Source organism: Microtus oregoni, unplaced genomic scaffold (assembly GCF_018167655.1).
Source record: "Microtus oregoni isolate MIOR12 unplaced genomic scaffold, Mior012 000096F_ref0000112, whole genome shotgun sequence".
NCBI classification, from domain to species: Eukaryota; Metazoa; Chordata; class Mammalia; order Rodentia; family Cricetidae; genus Microtus; species Microtus oregoni.
In genome coordinates this window covers 2,176,426-2,190,020 of record NW_024544709.1, presented here as the reverse complement: position 1 = coordinate 2,190,020, position 13,595 = coordinate 2,176,426, and the positions used below count along the sequence as shown (strand labels likewise).

Below are 13,595 nucleotides of genomic sequence, written 5' to 3'. Positions count from 1 at the left end.
TTCAGAGAGTCCAGTTTTATCCCATGCTTTTTCAGACATAGTCCAGCTGGCCTTGGTGAGCTCCCAATAGATCAGCCCCACTTTCTCAGTGGGAGGGTGCACCCCTCGTGGTCCTGTCTTCCTTGCTCATGTTCTCCCTCCTTCTGCTCCTCATTGGGACCTTGGGAGCTCAGTCCAGTGCTCCAGTGTGGGTCTCTGTCTCTATCTCCATCCATCACCAGATGAAGTTTCTATGGTGATATGCAAGATATTCCTCAGTATTGCTATAGGATAGGGTCATTTCAGGTTCCCTATCCTCAGCTGCCCAAGGAACTAACTGGGGACATCGCCTTGGGCTCCTGGGAGCCACTCTAGGTTCAAGTCTCTTGCCAGCCCTAAGGTGGCTCCCTTAACTAAGAATTGTGCTTCCATGCTCCTGCCCGATCTCGTCTGGTTGACTTTTAAAGAGTTGGAGACATATAGTTAAAGGTGTCTCGTTTCTGTACCTGTTCAGTATCTTTGGCTATTTCTTTATATGAGATTATGCACAACAACCTTAGAATTGCCTGTGGATAAATGTATAGTCCCTGAAGTACTCTTGGTTCTCAGTGACTTCACCTAACCTCTCTTCATCTGCAACAAGGACCTTAGCATTTACTTTGTATCACTTCGCTACACTGTTTTGTTAAGTTTTTATGTACAGTTCAGCCACCACATGTTTCATTTCTTTCCTTTCTGGAAGACTATTTTGGGAATGAATGGTCCTTGACACAACATTTTGCATCACAAAGGATTGTGCTTGTTAATTGAATCTGTTTTCCTCCAAACAGTGTCCACCTTAAGGTGCCATTAAGCAGAGCGCTGGTCCCTCTCAGGGAACTCCACTACACGTGGAGCATATCTGGTTTTATTAATAGTCATATCATGAAAATTCATCCTAAGTATGCCTCTGTGTACAAACTGTGTAGAGAACTGACCTTGCTAGTTATTAAACCTAGTAGCTTTTACCTTCTATAACTCTGAGTAGAAAAACTCCTTCCCCAGGGTCTCTTATTCCTAATAAAGGCCAGGATTTCTTTTGACCTTTTCAAAGGATAAGACTTTCCTGGCTTCTGTAGACCCTTAGTAAGGAAAGAGCCTCAGGACTTAGGTTAATGAGGTCCCACTAAGGACGATAATTACTCTCACTAGCATGCCATTTTACACTTGCAAATGTAGGGGATTAAATATTAGAAAGTGAATCAGCAGGACACTAACTACAGGAGTACAGGTTCAACTAGTGGTCGGTTGTGGTGCGCACCTGCACTAGAGAGGTGGAGGCCAGAAGATCAAGATCTCATTGCCATTCTTGACTAAACCTTGCCTCAAATATAAAACAAAACAAAGCAAAAACCCGGAACAAGAAGAAACAAGAAAAAAATCCATATTGTACTTAGTGGAAAAGTGAGGTCCTTCTTTTCCCAACAGCGTCTCTTTTACCACACATGTGATTCTTGGCAGAGAATCCTGCCTGGCCACAAGAGCTCCCCGACTCTTCCCGTGGCTTTAGAACATGAAGAACAGGAGATAAGAAATTTCATTTAGTCAGACATCTCACTACTTCCCAGTTGGACAAAATGCACATCCTGGGTTTTCCAAACATCAGGAAGAGATGGTAAGGTGAAAACAAAAAGGAATAGCATACCACTGTTCCCTGGCATTTCAGACAGTGAATGCAGAGAGGCGGAAAAATCTATCAGGATGGACCTTTCTATCACTTAATTGACTAGTTTTTTCCTTTCAAGCTTCAAACCCTATTTTTTATTATTATTATCTCACTGTCAGATATATTAGCCCTGAGATGCAGAACTAAATAATTAGCTGAGCAGTTCATCTTCTACTTGTCTGTCCCAAGTTAGCATCACCTCTGCATCCAAAATGAAGTTCTACCACTTCTCCTTGACAAAGGAGTTGGAATTTGTAGAGTCCTTGTACTCAGCCCACATTCTTGTCCTGTACTGTTAGGTCCCTCATATTCTTTTCTCACGGTTGCTGTTTTAATGACACTCTCTGTACCTGGGACTTTCTCTCTAGAGAAATGTAAGGAACATGGCTTGTCGTTCCACGTCCTACAGCCCCTTCTGTGCCAAGCACTCATCAGTTGACCGACACTTTGCTAACTGCTGCTTAAGAATGACTCTGGGGAGGGGCTATAATCTGAGAAAATTTGAGTCATGCTCTATAAAGTCACTTTGGATTTTAAGTAATGGACTTGGCTGGTGTGCTTCTGGAATGTTACACTGAGGAAGTCAAAGGCGGTTTATATTTGTTTCTGAATGTTGTATGTGATAAAAAAGAGCCAACGTAAAGTTACACTTGAGATCATCCTCCTGTTCTACATTATAAACTAGCGTTTCTCAGCTCCCCTTCCATACTTTGAGCAATAGTAAAGCTTCAGAGACAGCATGGGCATAGGACATACATGAGACTAAAGGAAAGGAAGTGTTTATGTCTGTACAAGTCCCACCCAGTGCTTGGTCTCCATATGAACAGTTCACTCCCTTGCTTATCAGCTTCTAGCTTGTTCTGTTACCTCAGCTGACATTGCCAGCCAGCCAGGAGTCAGTACTGTGATTATACAGAGTCCTGATGTCACAGTGAGATCTGTTCCTGATGGAGAGTACTTGGGCGACAGCAGGACTTGAGGAGCACCCAAGGCAGCCTCTTGCTCCTTCAGAAAACTTATAGCACTGAAGAATAAGAGAAATGTGTTCAGTATTTGGTAATTTAGGTTTAAGTACAATATAAAAACATACATATTTATGACAAATAATATAAATGAAAATATCCAAGCACTATTCAAAGTATAAATATAAAAAACTATCATACTATTTGATAATGCATCAGCAGTAGTAGGCAGGCACCGATAAAAAGATATATCAGATCAAGCTAGACAGAAATTATACTAACCATTGATTGTTGATACCAGTGTGATGCATTCAGTATGCTGCTTTCATGTTAAAACAGATCTTGGGCATTCCAAGCATGAGATTCTGAGTGAGCACCCAGAGAATAACAGCTGGTACTTTCCTAAGAAACTTTTTTTAAGATTTATTTTATATGTATGAGTGTTTACTACATGTATATATGTGCACAACATATACAGGCTTCTAAATCTGTGAGACCATTTCTGGCAGGTCAAGTGGGCAGCAAGACCAGAGTCTGCTGTGCAGAGGCGTTGGTCCGGATAGCAGAGAAAAGCAATCAGTGAGGTTCTTCACCCAGCCTAGTTACAAGGAAGTTACAGCCCAGTGAAAGATGCTGGTCAATTGAACAAAACAAGAAAGGTGTACAGTGCCTGTGGAATGCTAAGGCTGTTCTCTGGCTTCTGTACCCATAGGTGGGAGGAGAAAGAGGGAAAGAGAGAACACTTAACTTACCAGTTCCCAGATTCAGGGTCCCATTTGTTCAACTGTAACTAAACTCTGTGGCTAAGACAGAGTGTGCGCTGCACCCACATACAAAGCCGAACATGGCAGTGTGTCTTGTAAACCCAGCACACCAAGAGCAGAGACAGAAATCCCCAGAGCTAGCCAGTTGAGCTAATTGTCTCCAGGTTCAATGAGAGATTCTACTCAATAAACTAAGAGACAGCGAATGCTGAAGAAGACGCCAGCCTCTATCCCCACATGCTCTTGTGCATACACCCGCATATTTACTGTATTGTATACACACTGTATTTGGTAAAGGTTTCTCTTTGTTAGCCATCCTCAAGTTGACGTTTCCCTTTGAACAAGCTTGTAACTGAGGACAGAGAGTGCCAGTGAGTGCATGCACACAGCGCCCCTCCACCTTGCCAGCTGCTGTGGAGGTTTGTGTGGAATCAGCAGTAACTGCAGCTTGTACCCACAAGGATGACCAATCACCCTCCTTGCAGAGGTGATGCTTGTCTACTACAGTTATCAGGAGCTGCCCCAAACAAAAGCAGTGTATGATTGCATACTGGTATTGGCACATATTTCTATCTGTAACAATTCTGTAAAAACAGTTACGTTTGTTGCCTTTATATAGTCATAAATTATAAAATAACATCAAAGCAGTGTATAATGTTTCACTTGTAAAACCTTTATATGTAAATTATATTTTATATAATTATAATTGTTATTTTCAATGTGTTTTAGTTAAGCATTAATATAAATCATTAGTATTAGACAAAACTTAAGATTATCCACAAGTGTTCTCGTCACTGATAAGTAAAGAGATTCAGAAAGACAAAGTCATACATATCAGGATATAATTTAAATATTGAAATGTTAAATTTACTAGGTTGAACAGTTTTCCAACATCTCCTCTGCTTCAGTAACCATTAATTTCATTTTTGCTTTTAATATTTCTTTTAAAAGTGGCTTACATACAATGTTGCAAGTAATTACTATTTTATGTAAACAAATGAATTATAAATTCAGTAAGAATGTAAAATTTCTTCAGGAAATTCAAACTCAGATATTATTTAGGTCCGTTCCCTTTAGTTCCCCTACACCTGCATTTTCAACGCTGATCTGACTGATGCTCACTTAGCACATGCTGGGTCACCTCTGACACGGTCCTCGCTGTAAGCCTGACCCCGTTACAGGAGCCCGTTTCACAATCAGACCCTGATGGCAAAGTTTCATTTGGCTGATGATAATGATGGTGTTTTTGTTATATTTATGTACACTGATTTAGAATGGAGTGAGTAGCTGGTTTCTTTTGCTCAATGTGTAATAATTTCCTTTCTTTTTCAGCTTTTTAATTAAATGAAGCCAAGTAGGATTCACATACAGTGAGTTTCCTGTGAAGAGAAGCTGTTCCACACATTTTCTTATTTGGAATTGTTGGATTCATTCTCTGTTGATTGTGATACGCTAGCTTATTCTTGTATGATTTTTTTAAACTGTGGATTTTCCTAAAAAATTTAATTTATAGAAGTGGATATGTAATATTGAGTAATCCACAATGGAACATCAAGTGTTTTCCAGTATTCAGTGTATGCTACAGGAGTGAAATAAATAACAATGTAACTATGAAAATGTGTTTTAGAACTGTTTGCCCTTTAGTAAAGGAACCACATGTTAGTAAAGGAATCCGTGGAATGTATGTAAAAGAATTATTAGCATTGTACAAGGCTAGACCATATGCATGAAATGTGTCGTGTGGACATTCTTACTGCTGTTTCTCTTATAAAGGACATGCACTGTTACAAACGTGTGTCTTATTCTTGCTGCAAGTAGATCATGAGTCACAAAGGACAAAGAGCTGGGTAAACATTAATGTCAGGTTTCGTTACAAGAACCCACATCAGGTGACTTAGAACCAGTTCCAGGGCTCTCTATAACCTACTTTAAATCCTCAGGTTGCATACCCATTTGTTGACAGATCTATCTCTAGATAGATAGATAGATAGATAGATAGATAGATAGATAGATAGAGATATGAGTGCAGAAATAGGCACAAAGAATTAATCATCATCTTTGATCATCAAACCATCCTAACAAGAAAGGCATGTCAACTAATAATAATTGGGATGTCTTGTTCTTGTTCCCTGACTTTAACGAGTCCCTTACTCAACCTTGTGCCTTTCTGAACTTTATATTGTTTCCAAGTTGTTTTTTTTAGCTAAAATCCATTAACAAAACATCTTAACCTAGCCTTCAGTCATATTTAAAGCTTTGTTTTAGCTATGATGTACACCAAAACTCATGAACACAATTCTTAACAATTAAGACTTAAAAAAAAATGTGAACTAACTCAGCTTCTGGGACACAATTGTTTTTCTTAATCATTAGCCTAAGTTGTTGGGAGCTGTGAACCCCCACATCCTGAAACAACTTATTTTCCCCTTATCTGAGTGCCTACAGCTGCTCTGCACGAGACCCTCAGGAGTTCCTGATGGCAGGAGAGTGGTTTCTGGTGGGTTTGGCTGGGGCGTGGCTATCCCTATATAAGCTGCCCCTGGACACAATAAAGGGGGCATTCTTGGAGCATTCTTGCTTCAAGGATGACCCGTGTCTCTCTCTGTCTGTGCTGTCTGTGAGTCTTTGTGTGTTTCAATCTTCAGTCCCTTGCCCGGTTCACGAACGGTATGCCGGCACATAGAGCACAGACTGGTGTCGTGAGCCGCACTAATTCACAGTCTTTAGAGCTCCTCAAGAGAAACTAGTTTTGTGACATTTCCTTGTTCTTACATTTTATCATCTGCAGCCCTGCTTTTTCAGAGGCAGGAGTAAAACCATATCCTGCTTTTACCTATATTAGTTTTTCCACTGAACTAACCTTACCATAATCCTTTATTATATTTATTAAAAACACTTAATCATCAAAGTCCTATTTAAGCTCACACTATTATTGTCTAAAATCATTGCTTCATTTAAACAGTGTAGCTGAAGAGGAAATCATCTTCATTATAATCCACAGGCAAAAAATGCCCAAGTAGAATGATAATCACACCACATCAAAAGTACCTATTCACACCATACCAGATATCAAAGAAAAGTGGCAGTGTCAAACATATAAAAACAGCAGTAGCGCTGGGCAGTGGTGGCGCATGCCTTTAATCCCAGCACTCGGGAGGCAGAGGCAGGCGGATCTCTGAGTTCGAGACCAGCCTAGTCTACAAGAGCTAGTTCCAGGATAGGCTCCAAAACCACAGAGAAACCCTGTCTCGGGAAAAAAAAAAAAAAAAAAAAACAAAACAAAACAAAACAGCAGTAGCAAGAGACATTCTGGGGTCAAGGTTCTTAAGGTCTTTCCTATCCGAGATTCACCTATCAGTGCCTTCCAAGCTGGTGGGCTGATATCCTGAAGTCAACTGCCAGCTACTGCTCCTCTGACACGTCACCACCAGGTGAGTGGGATGCCATTTGTAAGTGGAAGTTTTTATCCCACCCAGTCCCACAGCCATTTATTCCCAAAAAACACACAGAGGTTTTATATTAATTATAAACTGTTTGACCTGTTGCTCATGCTTATTGTTAACTAGCTCTTACAACTTAAACTAAACCCATAATTTTTAAAATATGTTTAGTCATGTGGTTTGGTGCCTTTTCTCAGGAAAGCATTCTCATCTTGCTTCCTCTGTATCTGACTATTAATAAGAGTCTTAAAAGTTCTACCTTTTAAAGTGTCCATTCAGGCTTCAATTAAAGAAGCCAGGCTGAGCTAAAGGGGGGCTAAAAATCTGAGGGTTAAGAAGTCTACTCACAACGGGTTCTGTTTATGCGTTTCTCTTCAATCTATCATTTCTCATTTTTCCTTCTTGTTCTTCCTTGTTCTGTATTGTTCTAGTTCTACATCATTCCACCCATTACAAACCTCTCTCTCTCTCTCTCTCCCCATGTGTATATATATATATATATATATATATATATATATATATATATATATATATATGGAGAAACATGCAGAGTAATCTTATTAAAATTGAGACTCAAACAAGGCTTTCCACTATCCCTGAAGCAATAAGGCAAGGAATCAAAGTGATACAAGAAGGAAAAGAAGAAGTCTAATTACCATTATCTCCATATGATATGATATTAAACATAAGACATCTCAAAAATTCTATCAGAAAACTTGTGGAAATGATTAGCTGTTTCAACCAAGTGGCAGGATACCAATAATCTTGCAAATATCAGTAGTCTTTCTATGCGTCAACTACAAACACATGAAAAAGGAGATCACACTCCCAATTCACAATAGCTTCAAAGAAAATAAAACATCTAGAAATAAACCCAAGCAAAGAGGTGAAAGAACTATTCAAGAACATTTAACATCTCTAAGAAAAAAGATTGAGAAAGACACTAGATGGTAGAAAGACCTCCCAACCTCATGTATTGGTAGACTTAATGTTGTGAAGACAATCACTCTGCCAAAAACAATATATACAATGCAATCCCAGGCCAAATCCCCAACATTCTTCACAGAAATATACAAAAATTCTAAAATTTATATAGAACCACAAAACACCTTGGAATACAAAGCAATTGTGAGCAAAAAGAAACCTTCTAGAGTGATGATCATTCAGAGTTCACAATATATTATAGAGTTATAATAATAAAAATATATCTTACCAGCATAAACAGATGCTAAGACCAATGGAACAAAGTAGGAGACCCAAACATGAGTGCATGTTTCTACAAATATATGATATTTGACAAAGATGCTAAAAATATACAATGGAGAAAAGAAATTATCTTCAGCAAATGGTGCTGAGAAATGGGATGTCTAAGTATGGAAGGAAATTGGACCCCTATTTATTATGCTATCATAATTATTTAGGATAACTTTGATCCAAGTGGAGCAAAGAGCCCAAAGTGAAGCCACAAATGCTGTAATTTCTAGAAAAAAAGTCATAGGTAGTACTCTATATGATATGAGTAGGTAGAACTCTATTTACTCAGAAATTGAAGTCAACAATTGACAAGTGGGACCTCATAGCATTAAAAAGCTTCTGCACAGCTAAGGAAATAATTGAGTGCAGAGAAAGTCATATATATATATATATATATATATATATATATATATATATATATATATCACACATACATTTGTGTGTATCCAAGCCAAAAAATAAACAAACCTAAAGAAACTTGAAGCAAATGACCCAAAAATAAAATGTGCTATGTATCTAAACAGAGCTCTCAAAAATATTTCAAGATGGCTAAGAAATATTTCAAAGAATTTTTATTGTTCCTATCAATTGGGTAAATGCAAATCAAAACAATTTATTTTGTCTTGCCTTAGTTAGAATGGCAATATCAATAATATAACTGACATGGAAGTGAGTGTGGAAAATTCTCAAAAAAAACTAAAAATAAATCTACATCTTCCTAATGTAATGGAGGTGGATATCAAGTTTCAAGAAGCATACAGAACATGACATAGACTAGAAAAGAAATTCTCCACGCATTTAATAAAGAAACACTAAATATACAGACCAAAGAAAGAGTGTTAAAACCTATAAGGGAAAAAAAACCAAGTAATGTTTAAAGACTCATTAGAATAACATCTGACTTCTCAGTGGGGACTCTAAAAGCCAGAAGGAACTGCATAGATGTTCTAACACACTAAGAGATCACAGATGCAGTCCAGACTTTCAGTCACAAAAGATGAGGAAAGATAAACATCACTTAATAAAACCAAATTTAAGTAGTCTCTGTATACAAATCCAACTCTACAGAATGCGCTAGAAGAAAAACTTCAATCTGAAAAGAGTTAAACACACCTAAGAAAACACAAGGAATAAATAATCACAGACCAATAAATCAAAGGAGGAAGAAAAACAGCAAAGTGACACCATAACAACAATATAACAGGAATCAACAAACACTGCTCATTGATAACGATCAATATGAATGATCTTGATCCCCTAGAAAAAAAGAACAGACTAACCAATTACATGAGCAAACAAGACCCATCCTTCTCCTGCATCCAAGAAACACACCTTAACATCAAGGATAGACATTTCAGGAGAGAAGAAAGAAAAATGTTATGTTGAGCAAGAAACCAGCCAGTGTAGCCCTTTAAATATCTTCAAATATAGACTTCAAAGCTAATCAGAAGACACATTTAATGTTGCAATTCTAAACATTTATGTACCAAAAACAAGGGCACCAATGTTCATAAAAGAGATGCAACAACAGCTACAATCACACACTGACGCTTACATAGTGATAGTGGGTAACGTTTGCACTCACTCTCCCCAACAGACAGGTATCCAGACAAAAATTCAACAGAAAAATGCTGTACCTAAATGATGTCATTAATCAGATGGACCTAGCAGATATTTACAGACCATTTTACCCAAACTCAAAGGAAAATATCTTCTTCTCAGCCCTCATGGAAATTTGTCCAAAATTAAGAACATTGTTAGACACAAAGTAAATCTCAATAGATACAAGAAATTGATATAACCCCTTGCATCCTATTTCACCACTGTGGTTTAAAGCTGGGCACCAACAACAGTGGGGAAAAAAAACATGAAGTTTGCAAACTCATGGAAACTGAAAACCTTACTACTTAATGAAAACTGGGTGTGGAGAAATTAATAAAGAAATTACAAACTTTTTAGAATGGATTGAAAATAAAATTACAACATAGTCAAAGCTATTGGATACAATGAAGTTGTTTCAAAGAGCACTAAACACCCACATACAAAAATTGGAGAGTTCTCATATTAACAATTTAATCACACACCTGAAAGTTCTAGAACAAAAAAACTACACCCAAGAGCAAGAAATAATCAAACGCAATGCTGAAATCAATAGAAACAAACTAACAAAAACATAAGAAACGAACAAATCAATAAAACAAAAAGTGAGTTCTCTGAGAAAATCAATAACATTGATAAGCCCTTAGCTAAATTAACTAAGAGGTAGGAAGAGAAGATCCAAATTAATAAAATTAGAAACAAAAAGCGTGAAACAGCAACAGACACTGAGGAATTCCAGAGAATCATAAGGACACGCTTTAGATTTTCTAATTTGGGTACTGCATATTTTTAAAGTGTGTTATTAGAGTGCATATTTTTAAAAATATGTTTAAATGCATATTTTAAAAGTCTGATAAAAATATATCTTGTAATTGAAAAAATAGGGGAACAGATAAAATTGTCACTTTTCCTCAGCCCACCCAAATCACAGTTATCTGTCTCTTGGATTTTAAGTACCTTCTAATTTTTCTGTCTTACAGTTCCATTTACATGCTTTCATTTATTCTACTCTTCCACTGTACCCAAAGCAACAAAATTAGTCCTAATAAGATCGTGTCACCCTCTTTTTAAAAGCATTCAGTGGTAGGCTGGATAGATGGCCCAGCAGTTAAAAGCACTGATCAAGTAGGCTCAAACCCAGAAATGCAGGAATGAATCAACATACTGAGAATCAGCAAATGTAATCCACCATATAGAAAAACTGAAATAAAAACACATGATCAATCTCATATCTTAAAACTGATAGATTAATTAAGCAGCAGTATAAATTTAAGAAAAAATATTCTTCTAACAGACTAAGAATGGACTTTCTGAAAACAGATATTAAGAAACCCCCTTCTAAGGTGGCATGAAAAACTAAATGTTTAAGAGTAAATGTCACAAAAGATTAAGAAGAAAAGTGAAAAAGCACAAATAAATGGGAAAACTTTTTACATTTATAGCAAGTAAAAATTAATATTATTAATATGACCATAGTATGCAAGGTTCTGTTCAAAGATGATGCAGGGATGATGCCCCAGATAGTGGGCACCACTTCATAATTGGAGAAAGCTCATTAATTTCCCAGACCCAAACAATTGCATGGAAACTATATCAATTTTAATACTATTTGGCCTATTAGCTCCAGCTTCTTATTAACTAACTCTTAAATCTTAAATTAACTCAATTCTTTTAATCTATGTATTGCCACATGCCTGTGATCTAGGGACGGATCAACCTGGCGTCTTTCTCCTTCAGCAGCTACATGGTGTCTCTTTGATTCCACCTATCATCTCTATTTATAACTCTTCCAGCCTAGATATATTCTGCCCTGCCATAGGCCAACACAGCTTTATTCATTAACTGGTAGAAGAAACACATATACAGAAAAACATCCCACATCAGGAAACCAGAGGGAGCCAAAGGCCATCTGGAGAGCTATCCTGCATGGGGAGGGGACGGAACAAAAGTAAGTTCTCCGGCCATAACAGGTCAGGTGTTGTCCATTGTCCTGTGCTGAGCACAGGTAGCATGAATTTCACTTGGGGGGAAAACAGGGTGGAAAGGAAAACTAGTAATCATACTGGGATACAAGTGGAAGCCCTTGGTACCAACTACAAGAAGTCAGGCAAAAGAGAAAGAAACAACACATATTGTCTTTCTGACCACTATCCTGACCAGTGGGTGATTTTAAGCCATTAATATTTGCTGAAATGATGAACAAGCATACTTATTTTCTACAATGCCATGACAAAATAAGATGATCAGCAAATGCTTACAGATTTAGGGGCATCAGGCTTTGTGTTAGACACAGTGGTATAAAGGGGATCCCAATTTGTACTCTGTGAGAAAGTAGACTTGAGAATTTGTACGTGTGATCTTCCGCTGCACCTCACTCAGAGCATTAAAAAACCTTTTCTATACACCAAACCTTAATGAAAGGAAAGTCAGACGTTCAAATCAGAGCCTCTTAGAAAAAGTACCATAAAACCACAACTTTTGCCACTCCAATTCTCAGGCCAACAGTAGAGAAAGTGGTATTGATTTCTAGATCCAATTTTGTGTAGAAATTCCAGGCAGGTAAAGATGGACACAGTGGTGTAGGGTCACAGAGGAAGCAGAAAGCCTCAATGCTCAGCATGCCCAGAATAAGAACTCAGGAGATAGTTGTGGGAGAACAGATGCTGTACTTTGAGACAAACTTGTACCCACAGAGGAGACTGAGAAATCGAGAGGCAGTGGATTAGACTCGGGTATTGTATATAACTATTGGAATTAAAGAAAAAGTTATCGATTGTAATCAGTCCCCCCATTTACTACAGAATTCACATAAAAAATAGTTTTGTTCTTTTTTTTCCCATCTTGTCACACACATCCCTGTCACATACATGGCAGAATCCGGTAGTTAAAAATTCTCCTGATTGCCGGGCGGTGGTGGCGCACGCCTTTAATCCCAGCACTCGGGAGGCAGAGGCAGGCGATCTCTGTGAGTTCGAGGCCAGCTTGGTCTACAAGAGCTAGTTCCAGGACAGAAACCAAAAAGCTACGGAGAAACCCTGTCTCGAAAATAAAAAAAAAAAAAAAAAATCTCCTGATTAGCAGCTGGAGAGATGCCTCAGAGATTAAAAGTGCTTTTTGCTCTTGCAGATGACCCAGATTTGTTTCCCAACACCCACATGGGTTGGCTCAACAGCACTGCCTGCTCTGCAGAGATAGTTTATTTTCTCATGGGGTACAGTGCATCTCAAAGCCTGATGCCACGATGCATCTGGTCATTGTAGGCACCTGCATTTCCATGCACCCTACCTCCCCCGATACATACTTTGCTTTTCCTTCCTATTATGAAATGAATAACTACTATCCATTGAACTGCCAGGAAGTCTCCTAAGAATCCCTGGAACAAAATAGATAGCACTATATCTAATGTCAGGCATTATGAACTGTTTTCTCTGCTTATTTTTTTGTTTGTTTGTTTTTGTTTTTCAAGACAGAGTTTCTCTGTAACTTTGAAGCCTGTCCTGGAATTAGCTCTTGTAGACCAAACTAGCCTCGAACTGACAGAGATCTGCCTTCCTCTGCCTCCCAAGAGCTGGGATTAAAGGCGTGCACCACCACCGCCTGGCTTTCTCTGCTTATTATAAATTGGGATTTACACTGAGTAGCTCAGAGTTGAGAATCTTGTGAATCTGAGAGCTGGGAATGATTGTGGTGGTGAAAGGAAGAATGCACTATGAATTTTTTTTACATCCTGTTGAAATGTTTGAGCTATTTGCTAATGTTTTCCATTCTTATGTAATACACCCAGTTAAAGAATTAGGTCATGGGTCTTTGCCTGGCACTTCAGACCTAATCAAATTAACTTGAAGTTCGGAGAAGTAGCTCAGCACTGTAACAGTTGCCTAACATGCTGGAT

At 38.1% G+C, this 13,595-nt stretch overlaps 1 protein-coding gene across 2 annotated transcripts in view; it reads left to right on the top strand.

The window, feature by feature from the left end:
* Tusc3 (tumor suppressor candidate 3) overlaps positions 1 to 5,880 on the top strand; it is a 143,997-nt gene extending 138,117 nt beyond the window's left edge. Inside the window, exon 9 of one of the 2 annotated variants that reach the window (XM_041644489.1) lies at positions 4,743 to 5,880. In XM_041644489.1, the coding sequence (XP_041500423.1) occupies positions 4,743 to 4,758 (16 nt within the window). In that variant the 3' untranslated portion in view covers positions 4,759 to 5,880. The remainder of the gene's footprint in view (positions 1 to 4,742) is intronic. The other variant, XM_041644488.1, reaches the window with a different exon arrangement.
* Positions 5,881 to 13,595: the final 7,715 nt, after the last annotated feature.